Source organism: Scyliorhinus torazame, chromosome 1 (assembly GCF_047496885.1).
Source record: "Scyliorhinus torazame isolate Kashiwa2021f chromosome 1, sScyTor2.1, whole genome shotgun sequence".
Taxonomy (NCBI): Eukaryota; Metazoa; Chordata; class Chondrichthyes; order Carcharhiniformes; family Scyliorhinidae; genus Scyliorhinus; species Scyliorhinus torazame.
Window position 1 is genome coordinate 409,962,743 of NC_092707.1, and position 27,698 is coordinate 409,990,440.

Genomic DNA, 27,698 nt, shown 5'->3' on the forward strand with positions numbered 1-27,698 from the left:
ATGGCAGGACAGCTCAGTGGAGTGGAATGTGTGTCCTGTAATGTGGACACTACCAGTGTCCTAAAGGAGCGTGTGTGCAGCAAGTGTTGCCAGCTGCAGAAACCTGAGCTGTGGATTTCAGAGCTGGAGCGCCGGCTGGAGTCACTGTGGCACATCGGCGAGGCTGAGAGCTACGTGGATCGCACGTTCAGAGAGGTGGTCACACCGCAGCTTCAGGGTTTGGAAACAGAGAGGGAATGGGTAACCACCAGGCAGTCCAGGAGCATGAAGCAGGTTGTACGGGACTCCCCTGGGGCCCCATTCACCAATGGGTTTCTGTTTCAGACACTGGTGAGGGTGTTGATACCTCAGAGGATTACAGTCAGAGTCAGGTTTGTGGCACCGTGAGGGTCTCGGCTGGACAGCAGGAGAGGAAGAAGAAAGGAAAAGCAATAGTGATAGGGACTCGATAGTGAGGGGAATAGACGGCCGTTTCTGTCGCCGTAGACATGATTCCGGGGTGGTATGTTACCCCTCTGGTGCCAGGGTCAAGGGTGTGACAGAACGGCTGCAGGACATTCATCTGGGGATGGACAAGCAGCCAGAGGTTGTGGTCCACACTGGGACCAATGACTTTAGACAGGAAGGGGGATGGGGTCCTGCAGTCACAATTTAGGGAGCTCGTAGGAAATGATCAAGCAGGACCTTGTATGTCTTAATCTCTGGATTACCCCCAGTGCCAGATGAAAGTGAGGACAGAAATAGGAGGATGACCGTAAGACATAGAAGTAGAATTAGGCCACTCGGCCCATCAAGATGGCTCCGCCATTCAATCATGGCTGATATTTTTCTCATCCCCATTCTCCTGCCTTCTCCCCATAACCCCTGATCCCGACATTGATCAAGAACCTCTCTATCTCTGTGTTAAAGACACTCAGTGATTTGGCCTCCACAGCCTTCTGCGGCAAAGAGTCCCACCGATTCACCACCCTCTGGCTGAAGAAATTCCTCCTCATCTCTGTTTTAAAGGATCGTCCCTTTAGTCTGAGATTGTGTCCTCTGGCTCTAGTTTTTCCCACAAGTGGAAACATCCTCTCCACGTCCACTCTATCCAGGCCTCGCAGTATCCTGTACGTTTCAATAGGATTCCCCCTCAGAAGTCCATCCCCGGTCCTGTATTCCCGCCCTCTTGACATGAATGCTAACATTGCATTTGGCGACTCCCGGTGGCGCGTGCGAGCGGAGCGGTCATGCTGGAGAGGGTCTCCCGCTGGTCGGCGGCATTTCGGTGTTTTCCGGGGGTTTCGCCGGTCGGGATTTCTTCGGCCGTTGGGGCCTGAGGGACGGGTCCCGGGTCGGGCAGATTTGGAGCCGGTGGGGACCCCCGTGACCGGCGGAGCAGGGGCATCGAGCCCGAAGCAAGCGGCGGGGGAGGAGCGTGGCCTGAGGCGAGGCCTGAATCCAGCCCGAATGCAGAGGGGGAGCAGCGCACACCGGGTGGCCTCCCGCTGAAAATGCATGTTTGGGAAGTTTGAAGTCCGGTCCCAGGAGAAGAGATGTTTTGAACTTTGATTTTTGGAATTTAAAATTTTTTTTATTAAAAAGTTTTTTCTTAATTTAAAAAAAAAATCTAAATGTAGTTTTTCAATTTTTAAAATTTATTTTATTATTTATCTCGAGATTGAAGAAAGAAGAATAAAATATTAAGTGGTTAAGGGACGCCAAAAACAGCTGTGACGAAGGGAGGAAACGGGGGTTCACCGCCAAAGGAGAGGACCAGTAACAGCGCTGACAAGATGGCAGATGCCGGACCGCGTGGTGGGGCCGCACTGCTTACAGTGGAAAGGATGACCGAGGTGATGGCTGTGGAGCTGGAGAAGCAGTGTGCGAGGCACGTGGAGGCGTTGAGGAAGGAGATGGCGGTCGCACTGAGATCATTGGTGGAGGAGGCAATCGCCCCGGTGAGGGTGGATGTGGCAAAGACATCGGCCGAGGTGAGAGAACAGGGCGAGAAGATGAAGGAAGTGGAGGAGGCCGTGTCGCAGCACAGCGACCAGCTCACCTCGATGGGACACGAACTACAGAAGGTGGTGGAGGCCAACAGAGGACTCCGAGCAAAACTCGAGGATTTGGAGAAACGCTCGAGGCGGCAAAATCTGAGAATTGTGGGCTTACCTGAAGGGGCAGAGGGCTCAAGGCCAACAGAGTACTTTGCTGAGAGGCTGGCGGAGTTGATGGGAGATGGTGAAGACCCCTCCCGGTATGAACTGGACCGAGCTCATCAATCGTTAAGGCCGAAACCCAAAGTAAACGAGCCGCCGAGAGCAGTAATTATCTGTTTCCATAAATACCACATGAAGGAGAAGGTGTTAAACTGGGTGAAGCAGAAGCGGGAGGTGCAGCGGGATGGTGCGAGAGTTCGGATTTACCAGGACTTGGCGGTGGAGTTAGTAAAGAGACGAGCGGCGTCCAGCCGAGTGAAAGCGGCACTGTACAACAAGGGACTGCGATTTGGTATGGTGTACCCGGCAAAGCTGAGGGTGACGGACAACGCCAAAGATCTTTAATTTGAAACGGTGGAGGCGGCTGTGGCGTTCATGAAGGCAGAAGGCTTGGGACAGAAGTGAGCAGTGGAGCTGGAAGAGAGATCATCGACTGTGATTGGGGAGCTGGAAAATGTATAAATGTTATAACTTGCTTTTCACTGACATGTATTGTCACTGACTTGACTTCACATTGTTATAGAGTTTAAGTTTTTGTTTGGTTTGATTGGCATTTTTGCTCCTAGGAGCAGGAGTCGGCCATCTGGCCCCTTCGAGCCTACTCCGACATTCAATGAGATCATGGCTGATCTTTTGTGGACTCAGCTCCACTTTCCGGCCCGAACACCATAACCTTTAATCCCTTTATTCTTCAAAAAACTACCTATCTATCTTTATCTTAAAAACATTTCATGAAGGAGCCTCTACTGCTTCACTGGGCAAGGAATTCCATAGATTCACAACGCTTTCGGTGAAGAAGTTCCTCCTAAACTCAGTCCTTAATCTACTTTCCCTTATTTTGAGGCTATGCCCCCTCGTTCTGCTTTCACCCGCCAGTGGAAACAACCTGCCCGCAGCTATCCTATCTATTCCCTTCATAATATTATATGTTTCTATAAGATTCCCCCTCATCCTTCTAAATTCCAACGAGTACAGTCCCAGTCTACTCAACCTCTCCTCGTAATCCAACCCCTTCAGCTCTGGGATTAACCTAGTGAATCTCCTCTGCACACCCTCCAGCGCCAGTACGTCCTTTCTCAAGTAAGGAGACCAAAACTGAACACAATACTCCAGGTGTGGCCTCACTAACTGATGCACTAAGCGTCAAGAACCACAAAGACATGTGAGACTTTAACCAAGGCTTTAATACACTACAAAGGAAGCTTACCCGACACAGACTACCCCAGACAAAATGGGTCAGGTCTCAGAAGCGGGGTCTTATACCTAACTCCCGGGGGAGTGGCCAAGGTGGAGCTCTCCGTGGCCAGGTCAGGTGACATACAGGCGACCGAACCTCTACAGAGCTGCAGTACAATACACAGTACAATACACAGGATTACAGGGCCACGTTACACACAACTATTATACAACTATGTACAATGCCAGGGAAGTACAGTGGTGTATCACCACACTAACACCTTATACAATTGCAGCATAATCTCCCTAGTCTTAAACTCCATCCCTCTAGCAATGAAGGACAAAAGTCCATTCGGATTGGATTGGCTTGGATTTGTTTATTGTCACGTGTACCGAGGTACAGTGAAAAGTATTTTTCTGCGAGCAGCTCAACAGATCATTAAGTACATGAGAAGAAAAGGGAATAAAAGAAAATACATAATAGGGCAACACAAGATTTACAATGTAACTACATAAGCACTGGCATCGGATGAAGCATACAGGGTGTAGTGTTCATGAGGTCAGTCAGAAAGAGGGTCATTTAAGAGTCTGGTGACAGTGGGGAAGAAGCTGTTTTTGAGTCTGTTCGTGCGTGTTCTCAGACTTCTGTATCTCTTGCACGATGGAAGAAGTTGGAAGAGTGAGTAAGCCGGGTGGGAGGGATCTTTGATTATGCTGCTCGCTTTCCTCAGGCAGCGGGAGGTGTAAATGGAGTCAATGGATGGGAGGCAGGTTCGTGTGATAGGCTGGGCGGTGTTCACGACTCTCTGAAGTTTCTTGCGGTCCTGGGCCGAGCAGTTGCCATACCAGGCTGTGATGCAGCCCGATAGGATGCTTTTTATGGTGCATCTGTAAAAGTTGGTAAGGGTTAATGTGGACATGCCAAATTTCCTTAGTTTCCTGAGGAAGTATAGGCGCTGTTGTGCTTTCTTGGTGGTAGCGTCGACGTGGGTGGACCAGGACAGGTTTTTGGAGATGTGCACCCCTAGGGATTTGAAACTGCTAACCATCTCCGCCTCGGCCCCGTTGATGCTGACAGGGGTATGTACAGTACTTTGCTTCCTGAAGTCAATTACCAGCTCTTTAGTTTTGCTGGCATTCAGGGAGGGATTGTTGTCGCTACACCACTCCACTAGGTTCTCTATCTCCCTCCTGTATTCAGACTCGTCGTTATTCGAGATCCGGCCCACTATGGTCGTATCGTCAGCAAATTTGTAGATAGAGTTGGAACCAAGTTTTGCCACGCAGTCGTGTGTGTACAGGGAGTAGAGTAGGGGGCTAAGTACACAGCCTTGCGGGGCGCCGGTGTTGAGGACTATTGTGGAGGAGGTGTTGTTGTTCATTCTTACTGATTATGGTCTGTTGGTCAGAAAATCGAGGATCCAGTTGCAGAGTGCGGCGCCATGTCCTAGGTTTTGGAGCTTTGATATGAGCTTGGCTGGGATTATGGTGTTGAAGGCGGAGCTGTAGTCAATAAATAGGAGTCTAATGTAGGAGTCCTTGTTTTCGAGATGCTCTAGGGATGAGTGTAGGGCCAGGGAAATGGTGTCTGATGTGGACTGGTTGCAGCGGTATGCGAATTGCAGTGCATCAAGGTGTTCTGGGAGTATGGAGGTGATGCGCTTCATGATCAACCTCTCGAAGCACTTAATTACGACTGAAGTCAGGGCCACTGGTCGGTAGTCATTGAGGCACGTTGCCTGGTTCTTCTTTGGTACCGGTATGATGGTGGTCTTCTTGAAGCAGGTGGGGACCTCGGCGTGGAGTAAGGACAGGTTAAAGATGTCCGCAAATACCTCTGCCAGCTGGTCCGCGCAGGCTCTGAGTGCACGACCAGAGATCCTGTCCGGGTCCGTCGCCTTCCGAGGGTTCACTTTCAGGAAGGCCAATCTGACTTCGGAAGCTGTGATGGTGGGTATGGGTGAATTATGGGCTGCTGGGGCATTCGAAAGCGGATTGTTGGTTACCTGCTCGAACCGAGCATAGAATGCATTGAGTTCATCGGGGAAGGGTGCGCTGCTGCCAGAGATACTGTTCGGCTTCACTTTTTAGCCCGTTATGTTGTTTAGTCCTTGCCACAACCGCCGAGAGTATGTCTGTGACTCTAGCTTGGTTTGATATTCTCTCTTGGCATCTCTGATGGCCTTGCGGAGGTCGTACCTGGATTTCTTGTATCGGTCAGGGTCGTCTGCCTTGAAGGCCTAAGATCCGTCCTTCAGTAGGGAGTCAATCTCGCGATTGAGCCATGGTTTCCGGTTGGGGAATGCACGTACTGCTTTCTTTGGCACGCAGTCGTCCACACATTTGCTGATGAAGTCTGTGACGGTGGTGGCATACTCATTTAAGTTGGTCGCTGAGTTCTTAAATATGGACCAGTCCACTGTCTCTAAGCAGTCACGTAAGAGCTCTTCTGTCTCCTCGGAACAGCACTGCACAACCTTCTTAGCTGGATTCTCCCGCTTGAGTTTCTGCTTGTATGCCGGGAGAAGGAGCACCGTCTTATGGTCTGATTTCCCAACGTGTGATCGGGGGATGGAACGGTAGGCGCCTTTGATTCTTGAGTAGCAGTGGTCAAGAGTGTTGTTGCCCCTGGTGGGACAGGAGATGTGCTGGTGGAATTTTGGCAGTACACTCTTGAGGTTGGCTTTGTTGAAGTCTCCGGCCATGAGGAACAAGGCCTCCAGGTGTTCTGTTTCGTAGTTGTTTATTACTGTGTATAGTTCGTCAAGCACCTTCCTCACTTCTGCCTGGGGTGGGATGTAGACTGCTGTGATAATGGCTGAAGTGAACTCACGTCTTCTTAATCACCTGTAAACCAACTTTCTGCGACTCATGCACTAGCACACCCAGGTCTCTCTGAACAGCAGCATGTTTTAATATTTGATCATTTAAATAATAATCCCTTTTGCTGTTATTCATACCAAAATGGATTATCTCACATTTGTCAACATTGTATTCCGTCTGCCAGACCCTAGCCCTTGGGTGTAACTCTCGAGCGCCCTAACTGAACCTTCATGTCTCATCTTTACATAAACCTCCTCCTTCCTCGAGACAAGTGTTTCAACTGCTTTAGTAAACCACGGTTCCCTCGCTCGACCACTTTCTCCCTGCCTAACAGGTACATACTTATCAAGGACGCGCAGTAGCTGTTCCTTGAACAAGCTCCACATTTCCATTGTGCCCATCCCCTGCAGTTTTCCTCTCCATCCGATGCATCCTAAGTCTTGCCTCATCGCATCATAATTATCATAGAATTTACAGTGCAGAAGGAGGCCATTCGGCCCATCGAGTCTGCCCCGGCTCTTGGAAAGAGCACCCTACCCAAGGTCAACACCTCCACCCTATCCCCATAACCCAGTAACCCCACCCAACACTAAGGGCAATTTTGGACACTAAGGGCAATTTATCGTGGCCAATCCACCTAAACTGCGCATCTTTGGACTGTGCGAGGAAACCGGAGCACCCGGAGGAATCCCACGCACACACGGGGAGGATGTGCAGACTCCGCACAGACAGTGACCCAAGCCGGATTCGAACCTGGGACCCTGGAGCTGTGAAGCAATTGTGCTATCCACAATGCTACCTTGCTGCCTTTCCCCCAGATATAACTCTTGCCCTGCGGTATATACCTATCCCTTTCCATCACTAAAGTAAACGTAATCGAATTGTGGTCACTATCACCAAAGTGCTCACCGACCTCCAAATCTAACACCTGTCCAATATGGCCTCGCCTCTCGTTGGCCTATCTACATACTGTGTCAGGAAACCCTCCTGCACACATTGGACAAAAACAGACCCATCTAAAGTACTCGGACTATAGCGTTTCCAGTCAATATTTGGAAAGTTAAAGTCCCCCATAACAACTACCCTGTTGCTTTCGCTCCGATCCAGAATCATCTTTGCAATCCTTTCCTCTACATATCTGGAACTTTTTGGAGGCCTATAGAAAACCCCTAACTGGGTGACCTCTCCTTTCCGGTTTCTAACCTCAGCCCATACGACCTCAGTAGACGAGTCCTCATCAAACGTGGTTTCTGCCACCGTTATACTGTCCTTGACTAACAATGCCAGCCCCCCCCCCCCCCCCCCCCTCTTTTACCACCTTCCCTGAGCTTACTGAAATATCTAAACCCTGGAACCTGCAACAACCATTCCTGTCCCTGCTCTATCTATGTCTCCGAAATGGCCACAACATCGAAGTCCCAGGTACCAACCCATGCCGCAAGTTCACCCACCTTATTCCGGATGCTCCTGGCATTGAAGAAGACACACTTTAAACCACCTTCCTGCCTGCCGGTACACTCCTGCAACTTTGAAACCTTACTCATGACCTCACTACTCTCAACCTCCTGTATACTGGAGCTACAATTCAGGTTCCCAATCCCAATCCCATCACTACCTCCTGAGAGATAATAATCCTCTCAAGGTCCTCATCTGTCATAACCTCATTTATATCAGTCACTGGCATGTTATTTGTGTCTTCCACTGTGAAGACCGACCCAAAAAATCTGTTCAGTTCCTCGGCCATTTCCTCATCTCACATTATTAAATCTCCCTTCTCATTCTCTAAAGGACCAATATTTACCTTAGCCACTCTTTTTTGTTTTATAAATTTGGAGACACTTTTACTATCTGTTTTTATATTCTGAGCAAGTTTACTCTCATAATCTATCTTACTCTTCTTTATAGCTTTTTTAGTAGCTTTCTGTTGCACCCTAAAGATTTCCCAGTCCTCTAGTCTCCCACTAATCTTTGCGACTTTGTATGCTTTTTCCTTCAATTTGATACTCTCCCTTATTTCCTTCGATATCCACGGTTGATTTTCCCTCTTTCTACGTCCTTCCTTTTTGTTGGTATAAACCTTTGCTGAGCACTGTGAAAAATCGCTTGGAAGGTTCTCCACTGTTCCTCAACTGTTTCACCATAAAGTCTTTTCTCCTAGTCTACTTAGCTAGTTCTTCTCTCATGCCATTGTAATCTCCTTTGTTTAAGCACAAAACACTAGTGTTTGATTTTGCCTTCTCACCCTCCATCTGTATTTTAAATTCCACCATATTGTGATTGCTCCTTCTGAGAGGATCCCTAACTATGAGATCATGAATCAATCCTGTCTCATTACACAGGACCAGATCGAGGACCACTTGTTCCCTCGTAGGTTCCATTACATACTGTTCTAGGGAACTATTGCGGATACATTCTATAAACTCCTCCTCAAGGCTGCCTTGACCGACCTGGTTAAACCAATCGACATGTAGATTAAAATCCCCCATGATAACTGCTGTACAATTTCTACATGCATCTGTTATTTCTTTGTTTATTGCCTGCCCCACCATAATGTTACTATTTGGTGGCCTATAGACTACTCCTATCAGTGACTTTTCTGCCTTACTATTCCTGATTTCCACCTAAATGAATTCAACCTTATCCTCCATAGCACCGATGTCATCCCTTACTATTGCCCAGATGTCATCCTTAAATAACAGAGCTACACCACCTCCCTTACGATCCATTCTGTCCCTCCGAATAGTTTGATACCCTCGGATATTTAACTCCCAGTCGTGACCATCCTTTAACCATGTTTCAGTAATGGCCACTAAATCATAGTCATTCACAATGATTTGCGCCATCAACTCATTTACCTTATTCCGAATACCACGAGCATTCAGGCAAAGTACACTTATGGAGGCTTTTTTACCTCTGTTCTGAATCTTAACATCTCGATCAGTAACCTCTCCTAAGTTATATTTCCTCTTAACGTTTCTCCTAATTTTCCTTGTCGTTGAACCCATATCTTCATGTAACAACCTGCCGTGTCGCTTACCATTAATGTTTTTACTTCCCATTTTTTTCCTTTTAGTATTCCTGGTCCTATTCACTGAGCTCCCCTTAGTCACTGTACCTTGTACTGTCGCCCTTTTTGATTTTTGACTATGGCTTCTTTGCCTTACACTTTCCCCCTTACTGCCTTTTGTTTCTGTCCCTGTTTTACTACCTTCCAACTTCCTGCATCAGTTCCCATCCCCCTGCCACATTAGTTTAAACCCTCCCCAACAACTCGAGCAAACACTAGCAAAAGCTCTAGGACATCGGTTCCAGTCCTGCCCAGGTGCAGAATGTCCAATTTGTACTGGTCCCACCTCCCTCAGAACTGGTTCCAATGCCCCAGGAATTTGAATCCCTCCCTCTTGCACCATCTCTCGATCCACGCATTCATCCTATCTATCCGGACATTCCTACTCTGACTAGCTCGTGGCACTGGTCGCAATCCTGAGATTACTACATTTGAGGTCCTACTTTTTAGTTTAATTCCTAACTCCCTAAATTCAGCTTGTAGGACCTCGTCCTATTTTCTACCTATATCGTTGGTGCCTATGTGCACCACGACAGCTGGCTGTTCACCCCCACCCGCTCCCCCCCTCCCCCCACCCCTCCCCCCAGATTGTCCTGCAGCCGCACCGCTACATCCTTGACCCTTGCACCAGGGAGGCAACATACCATCCTGGAGTCTCGATTGCATCCGCAGAACTTACGATTGAGTCCCCTATCACTATAGCCCTGCCGTTCTTCTTCCTGCCCAGCTGCGCAGCAGAGCCAGCCACGGTGCCATGAACCTGGCTGCTGCTGCCTTCCCCTGGTGAGCCATCTCCCTCAACAGTATCCAAAGCGTTATATCTGTTTTGCAGGGAGATGACCGCAGGGCGCACCTTCCTACTCTTGCTCTGTCTTTTGGTCACCCATTTTCTATCTCCCTCAGTACTTTTCACCTGCGGTGTGACCAACTCGCTAAACGTGCTATCCTCAGCATCACGGATGCTCCAAAGTGAGTCCATCCGCAGCGCCAGAGCCATCAAGCGGTCTAACAGGAGCTGCAACTGGACACACTTCTTGCACGTGAAGGAGCCAGGGTCAGTGGACGTGTCCCTGAGCTCCCACATCGCACACGAGGAGCATGACACAGGTCTGAGGTCTCCTGCCATGTCTTAAACCGTAGGTAAACTTATACAACTACAATTGCAAAAAATGAAAGAAAAAATAAATAAATTAGACAATGAAAAGAAAAACTACTTACCAGTCACTTCCCAGGGATAAAAAGCACATCCTCCCCACCCAGCTTTGAATTCTCACCTAGATTCAAATTCCTAAACTCACTCTTTGCTGTCTCACTCTGGCTGTGTCTTCTCTGGCTCACTGGGAGAACTCACCTGGAGTGAGTTACAAGTTGCTCTTCTTAAATTGGCCTGAGCTGACTCTCCTCCCCCACCTGTTTGTTATTTCATTGAATTTTATGGGTTAGATTGTTTTTCTTTTTCTTCTGGGACTGGGTGGGAGGGGACAGTACCCCTTTTTGGGGGAGAGGGGGACTACCCGCACTAGCTAACTAAAGTTGGCTAGTGAATGGAGGTGAGTTGAGAGGAGGGCTGCGGAGCCTGGTTAACAGGTTTCAATGGGCCTATGAGGCGAGCAGGCTGGGGGAGGATCGATACTGGGGGAGATTTTCTCGAGGGGAAATGCAGGGGGGGATTCTGGGAGGGGGTTCGATGTTAATAATGGAAAGGGACGGATCAGGCTCACGGGGCAGGACCCGGTGGGAAGATGATGGTGGATAAGAAGGGCGTGAGAGACCTCCAGTTAGGATAGTCATGTGGAACGTGAGGGGGTTCGGAGGCCCAGTCAAGAGGTCAAGGGTGCTTGCGCATCTCGAAAATTTGAAGGCCGTTGTAGCAAAGCTGCAGGAGGCTCACCTGAGGGTGAAGGACCAAGTGAGACCAAAAAGGGGCTGGGTTAGTCAGGTGTTTCATTCTGGATTTGACGGAAGAGCTCGAGGGGTAGCGGTAATGGTCAGCAAAAGGGTACGGTTCCAGATGGAGAAGGTGGTGGCAGATCAGGGGGTAGGTATGTGATTGTGACGTGGGCGCTGGAGGGGAGGCTAGTGGTGCTGGTAAGTGTATATGGTCCCAATTGGGACGGTGTGGGATTCGCGAAGGTGTGTGGGGCCATCCCTGACTTGGACACAAACTGATAGTGGGTCGGGACTGGAACTTGGTGCAGGAGCCAGAATTGGACAGGTCACAGCCGTGCTCGCTGACCCCATCAGGGGGCCGAAGGCGCTGGCTGGGCTAATGGTGGAAATGGGAGGGGTGGACCCTTGGAGGTTACTGCACCCGAGGGAGCGGGGTACTCGTTTTTCTCAGCGGTCCATAAGGTGTCCTCGCGGATTGACCTTTTCATGGTGGGGAATGCGCTGCTGGCTGGGGTTAAAGGGTCGGAGTACTCGGCAATTGCAATATCAGACCATGCTCCGCATTGGGTGGATATGGTACCGGAGAAGGGGATGGTACAGAGACCAGGGTGGAAGTTAGATGTGGGACTGTTGGGGACAGAGGGTTCTGTGACAAAATTGAAAAAGTATTGGAGGAATATCTACGTTTTAACTGCATGGGTGAGGTGTCAAAGGCAGTTGTCTGGGAGGCTTTAAAGGCGGTGGTGAGGGGTGAGGTGATCTCGTTCAAGGCGAGGCTAGACAAAGAGGAGAGGTTGGAACGTCAGAGGGTAATAGATGAGATGCTGGAGGTAGACAGGAGGGATGCAGAAGATAGGGACCCAGCACAGTTGGAAAAGAGGAAGGAACTCCAGGCGAGCTTTGACCGACTATCTACCAGGAAGGCGGTACGCCAATGGAGGCAGTTTCCGAGCATGGAGAGAAGGCGGGCCATATGATGGCGGGTCAGCTCCGTAGGGAGGCTGTAGCAAGGGAAATTGTGCAGGTGCGGGGCAGGGCAGGGAAGTTGGTGGTAGCTCCAGATCAGATTAACCCGGTCTTTAAGGAATTCTATGAGAGATTGTACAGGTCAGAGCCACCTGGGGGAGGCCGGGAGATGCAGGAATTTCTAGATGGGCTGGAGTACCCGAGGTTAGGGGAGGGGGACAGGGCTACATTAGAGGGGGCGATAATGGAGCAGGAGATAAAAGGTGCGATTGGGAGGATGCAGTCGGGGAAGGTGGCAGGGCCGGATGGGTTTCCGGTGGAATATTATAAAAAATTCAAAAATAAGCTGGTACCGCTGATGGTGGGGATGTTTGAGGAGGCGATAGGGAAGGGGGTGTTACCACAAACCTTGGGGCAGGCATCGATTCCTCTGTTACTTAAGAAAGATAAGGATCCGACAGAATGTGGGTCGTATAGGCCCAGATCACGTTTTAACGTGGACGCAAAGGTATTGGCGAATGTACTGGCAGGTCGGCTGGAGGAGTGCCTCCCAAAGGTGATAGGTGAAGATCAGACCGGGTTTGTGAGTGTGAGGAAGCTCTTTTCGAACATTAGGAGGATATTGAATGTGGTTATGGTACCGGCAGAGGGGAAGGAAACAGGTGGTTGTGGCATTGGACGCCGAGAAAGCCTTTGACAGGCTAGAAGGGTTTGAAGGGATGATTACCTCGTTCATATGGGGAGGGAAGGTGGCCAGAATTAGAAAGGTGCTACTACAGAGAGGAAGGCAGGCAGGGGGTTTGGGTCTTCCGAACCTGATGGATTATTACTGGGCGGCGAATGTGGAGAAGGTACGGAGCTGGGTCAGAGGGCTTGAATCAGAATGGGTCAGAATGGAGGAGAGTTTGTATAGGGGTTCGGGATTGAAGGTGCGGGCGACAGCGTCGCTCCCGACGGCCTCGAGGGGGATACTCAGGGAGTCCGGTAGTAATAGCTTTGTTGAGAATTTGGAGGCAGTTTCGACAGCGCTTCGGGTTGGGGGCAGGGGCAAGTGAAATGCCAAATCGGGGGAACCATAGATTTGAGCCAGGGAAGTAGGATGGACATTTTCGGAGATGGGAGGAGAAAGGAATTAGAACACTAAAAGATTAATTTCTTGGGGATTGTTTTGCAGGATTGAAGGAGCTGGGGGCGAAGTATGGGCTGCAGCAGGGGGAAATATTTCGATACATGCAGGTTTGACACTTTTCCAGAAAGGAAATACAGAACTTCCCAGTGGAGCCGGCCTCCACATTGCTGGAGGAGGTGCTAACGACACGGAGACTGGAGAAGGGGGTAGTGTCGGCGGTTTACGGGGCTATTTTGGAGGAGGAGAAGGCGCCACTGGAAGGGATCAAGGCAAAGTGGGAGGAAGAGTTGGGAGAGGGTATGGAGGAGGGGTTCTGGTGTGAGGTACTCCGGAGGGTGAACGCCTCCACCTCATGTGCGAGGTTGGGGCTGATACAGCTGAAGGTGGTGTATAGAGCGCACCGTACAAGGGCGAGGATGAGCCAGCTCTTTGAGGGGGTAGAAGATGTGTGTGAACATTGCGGGGGAGGCCCCGCAAACCACGTTCATATGTTTTGGTCCTGTCCAAAGCTGGAGGATTACTGGAAGAAGGTGTTTCGGGTAATCTCTAAAGTGGTGCACGTGAAACTGGACCCGGGCCCTCGGGAGGCCATATTCCGGATGTCGGACCAACCGGGGATGGAAACGGGCGCTGAGGCAGATGTTGTAGCCTTCGTCTTGTTGATCCTGTTAGGGTGCAGATCAACCTCTCCACCCTGTGCCCTGGAGTGGCGGGGGGACCTGCTGGAATTCGTAACGCTTGAAAAGGTCAAATTTGAACTGAAGGGAAGGATGGAGTGGTTCTACAATTCATGGGCGTTATTCATAGAAGTTACAGTACAGAAGGAGGCCATTCGGCCCATCGAGTCTGCACCGGCTCTTGGAAAGAGCACCCTACCGAAGCCCACACCTCCACCCTATCCCCATAACACAGTAACCCCACCCAACACTAAGGGCAATTTTGGACATTAAGGGCAATTTAGCATGGCCAATCCACCTAAACTGCACATCTTTGGACTGTGGTAGGAAATCGGAGCACCCGGAGGAAACCCACGCACACACTGGGAGAAGGTGTAGACTCCGCACAGACAGTTACCCAGCGGGGAATCGAACCTGGGATCCTGGATCTGTGAAGCAATTGTGCTAACCACTATGTTACCGTGCTGCATGCATTATGCACTTTCGAGAATTGAATTACATCGAACATTAGTGGGGTTGGGGGCTGGGAGGGTGGGGGCGAGGGCGACTGTGCGTGTTAATGCTGACTATGGGTGATTCCTGATTCCTTTTTGTCATTTTTTTATGTTAACATGTGGGCCAATGTCTGGGGTTTGGTGGGAGGGTGGGATCGTTATTATTGATATGGGGATTGACATTACATTCGTTACTGATTATTGTTTATTGTGGCTGTAAATTTGGGAGAAAATGTGAAAACGGAGGAGAATAAAAAATATTTTCAAAAAACATTCCTGCCTTCCTAACTGCCGACTGAACCTGCAAGTTAACCTTCAGAGAATCGTGAACAAGGACTTCCAAGTCCCTTTCTGCTTCTGATTTCCTAAGCATTTTCCCATTTAGAAAATAGTCCATGCCTCCATTCCTCCTTCCAAAGTACATAACCTCACACTTTTCCACATTGTATCCCACTTCTTTGCCCACTCTCCCAGCCTGTCCAAGTCCTTCTGCAGCCCCCCGCTTCCTCAATAGTACCCGTCCCTCGACACATCTTTGTTTCATCTGCAAACTTAGTAACAGTGCCTTCAGTTCCTTCTTCCAGATCATTAATGTATATTGTGAAAAGCTGTGGTCCCAGCACAGACCCCTGAGGCACACCACTTGTCACCAGCTGCCATCCTGAAAAAGATCCCTTTACCCCCACTCTCTGCCTTCTGCCAGTCAGCCAATCCTCTATCCACACCAGGATCTTACCCTTAACACCTTAACTTATTTAACAGTCCCCTATGTGGCACCTTGTCAAACGCCTTCTGGAAATCTAAATAAATCATATCCACTGGTTCTCCTTTGTCTAACTTCCTTGTTACCTCCTCAAAGAACTCTAACAGATTTGTCAGACATGACCTCCCCTTGACGACGCCGTGTGACTCAGTCCAATTTCACGATGCACTTCCAAGTACTCCGCGATCTCATCTTTAATAATGCACTCGAAAAGCTTACCAATGACCGAAGTCAAGCTATCGGCCTATAAATTCCCGTCTTCTGCTTCCTTCCCTTCTGAAACAGCCGTATTACATTAGCCACTTTCCAGTTCACTGGGGCCCTCCCTGCCTCCAATGATTCCTGAAAGATCATCAGCAATGCCTCTGCAATCTCCTCAGCTTCTCTTTCAGAATCCTGGGGTGTAGTCCATCCGGTCCAGGGGATTTATCCACCTTCAGACCTTCCAGTTTCCCCAGAACCTTCTCCTTAGCGATGGCCATGACACTCACCTCTGCCCCCTGATTCTCCTGGAGCTCTGGCATCCCACTGGTGTCTTCCACCATGAATTCTGATGCAAAGTAACTATTCAGTTCCTCGGCCATTTCTTTGTTTCCTATTATTACTTCTTCAGCCTCATTTTTCAGTGGTCCAATCCCTTTACATCTATCTGCACAACTAATTCATCCATTATTTCAAATGATCTGCACGTTCAGGTATAAAACCTTAAGGTTAGTCCTTTTAACGTTCCTTGTTCCATCCCTACACTTTTTTACAACTTCATTATCAGACAAAGGGCCTTGATTTCTCTGCCTATCACTTTTCTTATTTTCCTTCCTGTCGCATCTTCAGAGGTACGATGGTCTGTTCTATGAGGGAGGGTGTGGAGGTGTGAGCAGCGTTGTACCTCTCCTCAGCTCGAGTCTGAGGGTGATGCACCAGAGTCATCAGCCAATGTTAAAGTGGGCAGCCCTGAACCCCCAGCAACCATCGCAGCAGATGTTGTGGATCCAGTTGCTATGGTGATGGACATTCCCACCCTGCCCCATCCCCTCCTCCCCACCCGCACTTGCACAAACCTCCTTCCTCATTGTCCCACTTGTCTTCCTCAGCAACCCGTTCACCACGCACCACACCTCTGGGGGAACGTAGGACCATTGGAGTGGATGGTCCATGGGTCCCGCAGCACATTCTGTCCAAAAAGACCAGCTCTGCTTGGAGCTGAAGGGCACAAACTAGTGGCCCCAGCAGAGAGGTGCTGAGTGTAACAGGAGTGAAGCAGCGCGATGGTGGGCAGGATCTGTGTGTTACTCACCTCAACATCTCGAGTGAACATGGAACATAGAACATTACAGCGCAGTACAGGCCCTTTGGCCCTCGATGTTGCACCGACCTCTGAAACCACTCTGAAGCCCATCTACACTTTTCCCTTATCATCCATATGTCTATCCAATGACCATTTGAATGCCCTTAGTGTTGGTGAGTCCACTACTGTTGCAGGCAGGGCATTCCACGCCCTTACTACTCTCTGAGTAAAGGACCTACCTCTGACATCTGTCCTACTTCTATCTCCCCTCAATTTAAAGCTATGTCCCCTCGTGCTAGACGTCACCATCCGAGGAAAAAGGCTCTCACTGTCCACCCTATCTAATCCTCTGATCCTCATGTATGCCTCAATAAAGTCACCTCTTAACCTTCTTCTCTCTAACGAAAACAGCGTCAAGTCCCTCAGCCTTTCCTCATAAGATCTTCCCTCCATACCAGGGAACATCCTGGTAAATCTCCTCTGCACCCTTTCCAATGCTTCCACATCCTTCCTATAATGCGGCGGCCAGAATTGCACGCAATACTCCAAATGCGGCCGCACCAGAGTTTTGTACAGCTGCAACATGACCTCGTGGCTCCGAAACTCAATCCCTCTACCAATAAAAGCTAACACACCGTACGCCTTCTTAACAACCCTCTCAACCTGGGTGGCAACTTTCAGGGATCTATGTACATGGACACCAAGATCTCTCTGCTCATCCACATTGCCAAGAATCTTACCATTAGCACAGTCTTCCTGTTATTCCTTCCAAAATGAATCACCTCACACTTTTCTTCATTAAACTCCATTTGCCACCTCTCAGCCCAACGCTGTAGCTTATCTATGTCCCTCTCGAACTTGTAACATCCTTCCGCACTGTCCACAACTCCACCGACTTTAATGTCATCTGCAAATTTACTCACCCATCCGTCTACGCATTCCTCCAGGTCATTTATAAAAATGACAAACAGCAGTGGCCCCAAAACAGACCCTTGGGGTACACCACTAGTAACTGGACTCCAGTCTGAACATTTTCCATCAACCACTACCCTTTGCCTTCTTCCAGCTGGGCAATTTCTGATCCAAACTGCTAAATCACCCTGAATCCCAGCCTCCGTATTCTCTGCAGTAACCTACCGTGGGGAACCTTATCAAACGCTTTACTGAAATCCATATACACCACATCAACTGCTTTAGCCTCATCCACCTGTTTGGTCACCTTCTCAAAGAACTCAATAAGGTTTGTGAGGCACGACCTACCCTTCACAAAACCGCGTTGACTATCTGTAATCAAATTATTCCTTTCCAGATGATTATACATCCTATCTCTTATAAATCTTTCCAAGACTTTGCCCACAACAGAAGTAAGGTTCACTGGTCTATAATTACCGGGGTTGTCGCTACTCCCCTTCTTGAACAAGGGGATAACATTTGCTATCTTCCAGTCTTCTGGCACTCTACCTGCAGACAAAGATGACTTAAAGATCAAAGCCAAAGGCTCAGCAATCTCCTCCCTAGCTTCCCAGAGAATCCTAGGATAAATCACATCCGACCCAGGGGACTTATCTATTTTCACACTTTCCAGAATTGCTAACACCTCGTCCTTATGAACCTCAAGCCCTTCTAGTCAAGTAGCCTGAATCTCAGTATTATTCTCGACAACATTGTCTTTTTCCTGTGTAAATACTGACGAAAAATATTCATTTAGCACCTCTCCTATCTCCTCAGACTCCACGCACAACTTCCCACAACTGTCCTTGACTGGCCCTAATCTTACCCTAGTCATTCTTTTATTCCTGACATATCTATAGAAAGCTTCAGGGTTATCCTTGATCCTACCTGCCAAAGACTTCTCATGTCCCCTCCTGGCTCTTCTTAGCTCTCTCTTTAGATCCTTCCTAGCTAACTTGTAACTCTCGAGCGCCCTAACTGAACCTTCATGTCTCATCTTTACATAAACATCCTTCTTCCTCTTGACAAGTGATTCGACTGCTTTAGTAAACCACAGTTCCCTCGCTCAACCATTTCCTCCCTGCCTGACAGGTACATACTTATCAAGGACACGCAGTAGCTGTTCCTTGAACAAGCTCCACATTTCCATTGCGACCATCCCCTGAAGTTTTCCTCTCCATCCGATGCATCCTAAGTCTTGCCTCATCGCATCATAATTGCCTTTCCCCCAGATATAACTCTTGCCCTGCGGTATATACCTATCCCTTTCCATCTTTAAAGTAAACATAATCAAATTTTGGTCCCTATCACAAAGTGCTCACTACCTCCAAATCTAACACCTGTCCTGGTTCATTACCCAGTACCAAATATGTCCTCGCCTCTCATTGGCATATCTACATACTGCGTCAGGAAACCCTCCTGCACACATTGGACAAAAACGGACCCATCTAAGGTATTCAAACTATAGCGTTTCCAGTCAATATTTGGAAAGTTAAAGTCCCCCAGAACTACAACCCTGTTGCTTTCGCTCCTATCCAGAATCATCTTTGCAATCTTTTCCTCTATATCTCTGGAACTTTTCGGAGGCCTATAGAAAACCCCTAACAGGGTGACCTCTCCTTTCCGGTTTCTTACCTCAGCCCATACTACCTCAGTAGACGAGTCCTCATCAAACGTCCTTTCTGCCACCGTAATACTGTTCTTGACTAACAACGTCACCTCTCCCCTCTTTTACCACCTTCCCTGAGCTTACTGAAATATCTAAACCCCGGCACCTGCAACAACCATTCCTGTCCCTGCTCTATCCATGTCTCCGAAATGGCCACAACATCAAAGTCCCAGGTACCAACCCATGCCGCAAGTTCACCCACCTTATTCCGGATGCTCCTGGCATTGAAGTAGACACACTATAAACCACCTTCCTGCCTGCCGGTACACTCCTGCAACTTTGAAACCTTACTCATGACCTCACTACTCTCAACCTCCTGTATACTGGAGCTACAATTCAGGTTCTCAAGCCCCAGCTGAACTAGTTTAAACCCTCCCGAAGAGCATTAGCAAATTTCCCCCCCAGTAGATTGGTACCCCTCTGGTCCAGGTGTAGACCATCCCGTTTGAAGAGGTCGCACCGACCCCAGAATGAGCCCCAATTATCCAGAAATCTGAAACCCTCCCTCCTGCACCAACCCTGTAGCCACGTGTTCAACTCCTCTCTCTCCGTATTCCTCGTCTCGCTAGCACTTGGCACGGGTAACAACCCAGAGATAATAATTTTGTTTGTCCTAGATCTAAGTTTCCACCCTAGCTCCCTGAATTCCTGCCTTACATCCCTATCCCTTTTCCTACCTCTGTCGTTGTACCTATATGGACCACGACTTGGGGCTGCTCCCCCTCCCACTTAAGGATCCCGAAAACACGATGACTGAGGTCCATCTCGTTCATGCTTCTCTTTTTCAATCGGGTTCGAGTCCGACATGATTTCCCGCTGGTGTGATGCACGATAGGAAGGCCTGATGGGATATTGACGAGCTGCTGTTAAATTGAATATTCATGAGATGCAAATGAATGCAAATTGCAATCACACCACCAGGCAGCAGGATAACTGAGCCACGAATAATCCGCCTTCAGGGGAATTACAAACTTTTTTATACCCGGGGGTTTCCGGCTTTTCCTCTCCTGCTGGATTCTCTGCTCCCTCCCGTCACCAAACTTTCCCCGGTTGGGATGGGAGAGGGATCATAGAATCCCTACAGTGCAGAAGGAGGCCATTCGGCCCATTGAGTCTGCAGTGACAGAGCACTGCAGCCAGGCTCACTCCCCTGTCCTATCCCCGTCCTATCCCGGTATCCCCGCACATGGCCAAGCCACCTAACCTGCACATCTCTGGACTGTGGGAGGAACCCGGAGCTCCCGGAGGAAACCCACGCAGACACGGGGACAATGTACAAACTCCTCACAGACAGCCACCTGAGGCCAGAATTGATCCCGGGTCCCTGGAGCTGTGAAGCAGCAGTGCTAACCACTGTACCACCCAACACCTTCCAGAGCGATCCACTGGTTCACTCACTACCTGAGCTGTATTTCCCACAATTTGCCTCTCCTGGGACCACCACTGGCTCCGTGCCCTTTACCAATATTAAAAATGTCAGTTGGAGGGACAGGGTTTGGCTCCCTCAGGTTTATTTCCAGTCTCTCAGTTACCCCCACTCCCATGCCCTCTGTGTTGAAGATGGCAGTAGCAGCTGGTAAAGATCCTGTACCTGAGGAATGGAGGGACAGAGACACCATTCTCCCAATCTGACCCCCCGGACCCTAACCTGGGGAGAGGCCTCAGTTTTCACAAACCCAATAGGCTGTGGCTCTGTTGATCCGTGGGGCGGTCCTGTCCCTTTAAATACCTGACTGCCTCTTCGCATGTTGCAGACACTTCCCATTCTAATTCCCAAACCTACTTCCTATTGTGAGAAACACTCTCCCACTATTGGTTCAGTAAAGATAACTCCAATCTCCATGGACTGCAGCAGTTCAAGAAGGCAGCTCACCACCGCCTCCTTCAGGGCAATTAGGGATGGGTAATAAAAGCTGGCCGAGCCAGCGACACCCACATGCCAGGAATTCATTTAGACACTAACTGGGAGAGGTCAGTGTGTTTGAGAGAGCTGTTCCACAGTGTCAGAACAATATTGCATTTCACAATTATATCAACACATCTGTACTGCTGAGATCAGCACAGAGTAATCCCCAGGATAGAAATCATTCACAAACTAACACAACTAGATCAGTCTCAGAAGCTGTTTCCTTTCTTTAACACAGAACTTCTACTGCCTGGACTGTCCCTTAAATACTCTCAGGAAACTTTCAGCTCAGAATTTAACTCACTGATTTTGTTTTTCTCTTAAAGGTGCGATTGATCCAGTCCTTATCCAGTCTCCGAGTCTGGAACGTGTCACAGAGGGTCAGACTGCACGGTTGCAGTGCACCATGCGGAACGCGGCAGTGAGAGACTACAAGGTTGATTGGTACCGGGAGCGTCCAGGGAAACAGTGGGAGAGCATTTTAACACATTATGCATATAATGACATAGACCGGTCTCCAGGTTTCTCTGAGCGTTTCCTGCCTTCCAGACACATCGACTCCAACAGATACATCCTGACAATCAGCAACGTGCAGCCCAGTGACACTGCCGTCTATTACTGCTCAGTGTGGGGAAGGGTCGATGGGAGTGGAAGCCGGCTGAATGTAACCAGTGAGTAGAGTTTTCATTCCAATTACCCACAGCAATAGCCTCTTCCAGATGAGTGAATTGGAGATGGGTTTGTGATGATGAAGAGCTAGGAGGTGATGTAAAGTGATCTTACTGATGGGTTCACTGTGGGGAAGAAGCTGAGCTCAGCTTCAGCAATTCCCCAAAGTTCCACATCTCTGGCTGTATCCTGAGGGGGTGTCTGGGGAGGTTAGTGCCGTGTGGCTGTTTACTGAGCTGCAGAGAAACTTTGTCTGAGCCGAGTCCGAATGTTGGACAGACATTTGGAGAGAGTGGAAAGAACATTGGGATCAATGGAGGAGGTGGAGAGACTGATCTGAGTGATGGTGAAGTTGGGAATGTTGACCAGGTTTCTGAGGGTGAAATGAGGATGAGGAGGGAGCCAGGGATGGTGCCCTGGGGACACAGCAGAGGCGATCATTCAGACACTGGAGGAGACATCCTTTGGTGCTGATATAATGTGGATGATGTGAGCAGCAGGAGTGGGACCGTGAGAGAGCAGTGCCAGGGGCTGCAATGTGGATCCGAGACTTTTAAACAGGAACCTGTGCTCAGTGGTGTTACACAGAGTGGAGGGGTGAAAGATTCTGAGGAGGGATAGACAGTGGCCATCACATTCACACAGATATCAGTTATGATGTTGATCAGTGGAGTGCCAGTGTTGTGGGTGAGAGTGAAGACTGATTGCAGGATCAGGAGCTGGGAGTGGGCAGGAGGTGGCTCCCAATTGCAAGCAGCAAGAGTCAGTCGAATGGATGGTTTGTGGAGACAAAGAAATGGCTCCGTTGCTGAGAATGTGTGTGTGAAATGAGCATGGATTGTGTGGGGAGGAGTGGACAGATGGTCAGATCTAAGCACAGCTGTCTTTTCACATCCTGTCATGAATGATGGTGGGGAGCTGTGACGGTCCCGGACCAGACCCCAACTTTTGTTAGGATCCCGGACAGGAAACCCCAAACAATTTACAATTCATAAAACTGTGACGAAAGGATATTTCACCCCAGGAGTGGTGAGTCTGACCAATAGGCATCTTTTATTGTAAAGCAAACTTTAATTTAAACACAAAATGAACCACATTGTAAGTGTGGTAGTCTGTGTAGCGGTATTACGGTACCTGGTAATGCTGGAACACCATTGGTAGATATTGTATGTTTCTTATTGGTCAAGCTGTATGGTAGCTCCACCCTGCAAGGCGGGGTATAAGAGCCCGAGCCGCCCCTGCATCCTTCACTCTGTACCTGAGCTGCTGGGGGAAACATCTCGCTTATTAAAGCCTTCAGTTGGACTACAACCTCGCTTTAGTGGTCATTGATCGTACATCAGTGAGTAATTGTAAAGTCCCCACAGTCCCAGATGACCACAGGCTGCTTTCCCTTTGAGGGGGAGAGCTGACTGGTGGTGATTTAACCTGAGGGTCACCACACCTCAGGCGAGAGACAAGGTTGAGAAGGCGGGGCCTTCATGAATAACCTCAGACTGTACGGGAATTGAACCCACGCTGCTGGCCTCGCTCTGCATCACAAACCAGCTGTCTGGCCCATTGAGCTAACCCGGCCCCTTTAACCACATTGACAGCAAAGAAATAACTTTACATTTATCAGTGAAACAGTTCATAAATAAAAGGAAAAAAACTTACCTCGTGCTCTACACCTACCAATATATATATTCCAAATAATCAAACCGCTCCAGTTCAAAATCATAAATAAAGTTGACAATCAGGGTTACTCCATGTTCTCTGTGCAGACCTTTGGCGAGAGAGGCCCTTTCAAGAACAACCTGAAAATCCTTCTGTCTTGTCAGACTCAAATCCTCTGACAAACCTGTGAAAACCACTGGCAGACCTGGCTCCTCCCATTAATTACATAATCTGTACCCCAATGTGATATCCCATGACCTGCCCAGCGAAGACTAAACACCATCACTCACCAATTATCTACACTCCAGTGACCTTCCAAAACAGTAACTATATCCCATTGGCCATCTCTCTGTAAACAAATAAATGGTTAAATTCAACGATGACCTCACATTGATGACTCCTGAATCGCAGCTTTAAGAACAAAGAAAAGTACAGCACAGGACCGGCTCCTTCAGCTCCAAGCCTGCGCCGTCCATATTGCCCATCTAACTGAAAACCTTCTATACTTCCGGGGTACTTATCCCTCTATTCCCATCCTATTTATGGATTTGTCAAGGTGCCCCACAAACGTCACTTTCGTAGCTGAGTTCACCATCTCCTCCGACAGCGAGTTCCAGGCACCCGCTACCCTCTGTGTAATAAAACTTCCCTTGCCCATGTCCTCTAAACTTTGCCCCTTGCATCTTAAACCTGTGTCCCTCAGTAATTGACTCTCCCATCCTGGGACAAAGCTTTTGCCTGTCTACTCTGTCCATGCCCCTCATAATTTTGGAGACTTTTATCAGGATGCCCCTCAACCTCCGCCGCTCTAGTGATAACAAACCATGTTTCTCCAACCTCTCCTCATAGTTAATGCCCTCCATACCAGGCAACATGCTGGTAAACCTCTGCTAAACCCTATCCAAACCCTCCACATCCTTTTGGTAGTGTGGCGACCAGAATTAAACATTGTATTCCAAGTAGCCTAACTAAGGTTCTATACAACTAGAGCATGACTTGCCAATTTTTATGCTCAATTGCCGGACCGACGAAGGCAAGCATTCCGTATGTCTTCTGGACAACATTCTCCACCTGTTTTGCCACTTCCACTGACCTGTGTACCTGTACACCCAGATCCCTCTGCCTGTCAATATTCTCAAGGGTTCTGGCATTTACTGTATATTTCCCAAAGATTTTAGACCTTCCAAAAAGCATAACCTCACATTTAGCCGGATTATAGTCAATCTGCCATCTCTCTGCGCAAGTCTCCAAACGATCTATATCCTGCCGTATCCTCTGACAGTCCTCATCGCTATCCACAATTCCACCAACCTTCATGTCATCTGCAAACTTATTAACACTGTCCACCAAACAGCAAAGGTCCTCAGCAGGTACCCCTTCACCCTGGGGTGTCCCTCGAAGATGTCGGGGATCTCTGACTGCCCCAGGATGCAGCTGTCGTGCACACTCCCGGGGAAGTGTGCACACACGAGCACGATCTCCATGTGGTGGTCGCTCACAAGTTGGAGGTTCAGAGAGTGGAATCCCTTTTTGTTGGTGAAGGGAACACCGTGGTACCCCGGTGTGTGCAAGTGATCATGTGTGCGATCTATTACCCCCTGGATCTCGGGCATCCCAGTGATGCCCCCCCTCCCCCCCCCCCCCCCGCCCCGTACAGCTGAGGCAGCAATGGGGCCGTGATTGGAGAACAGGATACACTCGGCTGGGGGGGGTGAGGTGGGGGTGGGGGGTGACGTGAGGGTGGAGGGGTGAGGTGCGGGTGGGGGGGAGGTTGACTGTACACAGCAGCAGAATGATTGTGAGGATTCACTGTCAGGGAAAGTGATCATTCCGAGGGAAGCAGTGAGCAGGATGGGGAGGGGATTAGGGATTTTCCGGCAACATTTCTGCAGCACCGGAGCACAGAGCAGAGAAGCAGAGGAGCTGGAATGTGAGAGGAGGGATTGAGAGATGTGTGGCTCCATGAGTGGGGACAGGGTGTGGGGAGAGCCTGAGGCTGGGAGGTGTAATCAGGAGCTGCCGTCCATCCAAACACACATCACTCTGCTCACTGACGTTGCTATTCCTCTTCACATTCCCAGCGGCATTCCTGTTGTTCCCTCAGTTCCTATTTCTATTATTTGGTCTCTATCTCTTTTTGTCCATGACCTTTAATTTGAGCAGAAGTGAGGAACACAAGGGTGGGGGTGCTAGATATTACATAGATATTCCATAATAGTTAACCAGTTGTATTTGTTGCTTGTTTAATTAGTTATTTTTAATAAGAAGTTAATTATGTTTAAATGTACAAACCTGGTGACTGTAATTATTGGGCAGCTGAAGACCTCGGGTATTGTAAAATAAAAGTTAACATCAACCATGTTGAGACTCCGGGTCAAGTGGGGCTGGAATTGACCGCGCACTGGCCCAGGGTGTTGTAACAATATGTTTCAACTAATTGACATTTAACTCAGATACTTTTAAACATGAGCTGATGTGTGACTTGCTCAAAGCGAGACAGATACCGGCTGTCTGCAAACAAAAGGAATATGTTCAAGCCGTGCTCCTTTCTTTCAATTCAACAGGAGCTTTGGGAGCCTCTAATTCGAGGTAATTCTCCATGGCAACGTTTCAGTCAATCAGAGTTGACTTTCTTTTTTAATAATCTTTATTGTCACAAATAGGCTTACATTAACACTGTCATGAAGTTACTGTAAAAAGCCCCTAGTCGCCACATTCCAGCGCCTGTTCGGGTACACAGAGGGAGAATTCAGAATGTTCAAATTACCTAACAACTCGTCTTTCGGGACTTGTGGGAGGAAACCGGAGCGCCCGGAGGAAATCCACGCAGACACGGGGAGAATGTGCAGACTCCGACAGACAGTGACCCAAACCGGGAATCGAACCTGGGACCCGAGAGCAGTGAAGCAACAGTGCCAACCACTGCGCTACAGTGCCGCCCATTGGCACCATTTCCCCTGTAGAATAAATTGTGAATCTTTGAAATTTAACATTCCTGTGTTTTTCTCGATGAGGACAAAATGAAAACGTTCAACAATGTGTCTCTTTTTGACAAGATTCAATCCTCAACAACCAAGCAACTGATTTTTAATTTACTCACACAGATATATTTTGCTTTATTTGAATGAATCAGCCCATCGTTTCAGTCTTAGAATCTGGTTCTCGCTTTTTAACACCGAACATTCCCTTTAAACACTTTGGAACCTTCAGACTGATGTTTAACTTGTTGATATTTTTCCCTTAAAGGTTCGAATGCTCCAGTCCTTATCCAGTCTCCGAGTCTGGAACGTGTCCCAGAGGGTCAGACTGCACGGTTACAGTGCACCATGCGGAACGCCGCAGTGACACACACCGATGTTCACTGGTACCGGGAGCTGCCAGGGAAAGATACGGAGAGGGTTTTAACACATGATATAAAGAACAACACACGATGGAGTCCAGGTTTCACTGAGCGTTTCTATCCTTCCCGAGACACGTCCAATAAAACCTTCATCCTGACAATCAGCAACATGCAGCCCAGTGACACTGCCGTCTATTACTGCTCCGTGTGGGGAGATATCAGTGGGAATGGATCACAGCTGAATGTAACCAGTAAGTACAGTTTCCATGAGTCTCATGTGGTTTTACTCACAGATAGAATCTTCTTGAACTTATCTTCGAGAACCTTAATTCTTTGACTCCTTTGTTTACTCGGGTTTTTGCCAATGTGGTGCCTCGAGCTGTTTTGTTTTATATTCATACTTTATTAACAAGATGCCATCCCTAACTGCCCTGGAGAAGGTGGTGGTGAGCTGCCTTCTTGAACCGCTGCACTCCATGTGGTGTAGGTACTGCTGTTAGGGAGGGAGTTCCAGGATTGTGACCCAGCGACAGTGAAGGGACGGCGATACATTTTGTTACGACACCCTGGGCCAGCGCACGGTCAGTTCCAGCCCCACAGATCCCAGAGTCCCAACATAAGTGAATTAACCAGTAATTTGTGTATTTTCCTGAGATCTTTGACCCTTGACTTCTCCAATGAGTTACAGGCACCAGATTTGAAATTAAAACATTCGAACTGTTTATTTATAAAAGGAGTAAAAGATGAACAGATAATGGAAATAATGTAACACTGATCTACTAGTCTAACTATTCCCCAAACACCGTCCCACCCGCCACCCACATGCACACAAGACAGACACACAGGGGAGAAGGGAAAGGATCAAAATGATGGGGATTAAAATGGGTGTGAGATATTTGAGGATATTTGCTGCTGATTTTGAGGTCCTTGTAGGCCGTGATCTCTTCAGAATGCGAGGTGTTGAACCATCGGAGGGTTTGGAACCTCAAACTGGGCCATTCAGGCCGGATTCTCACGCTATGGGATCCCCTCTGGG

At 48.7% G+C, this 27,698-nt stretch overlaps 2 protein-coding genes across 2 annotated transcripts in view; both read left to right on the top strand.

Moving 5' to 3' along the window:
- LOC140429217 (uncharacterized) lies at nucleotides 1-26,999 on the top strand. Its single transcript, XM_072515951.1, has 3 exons — nucleotides 1-217; nucleotides 21,324-21,668; nucleotides 26,569-26,999. The coding sequence occupies exons 1-3, from the start codon at nucleotides 1-3 to the stop codon at nucleotides 26,997-26,999; spliced, it is 993 nt and encodes a 330-aa protein (XP_072372052.1).
- LOC140422906 (uncharacterized) overlaps nucleotides 1-27,698 on the top strand; it is an 84,223-nt gene that overhangs the window by 22,866 nt on the left and 33,659 nt on the right. The gene's annotated exons all lie outside the window — the stretch shown is intronic.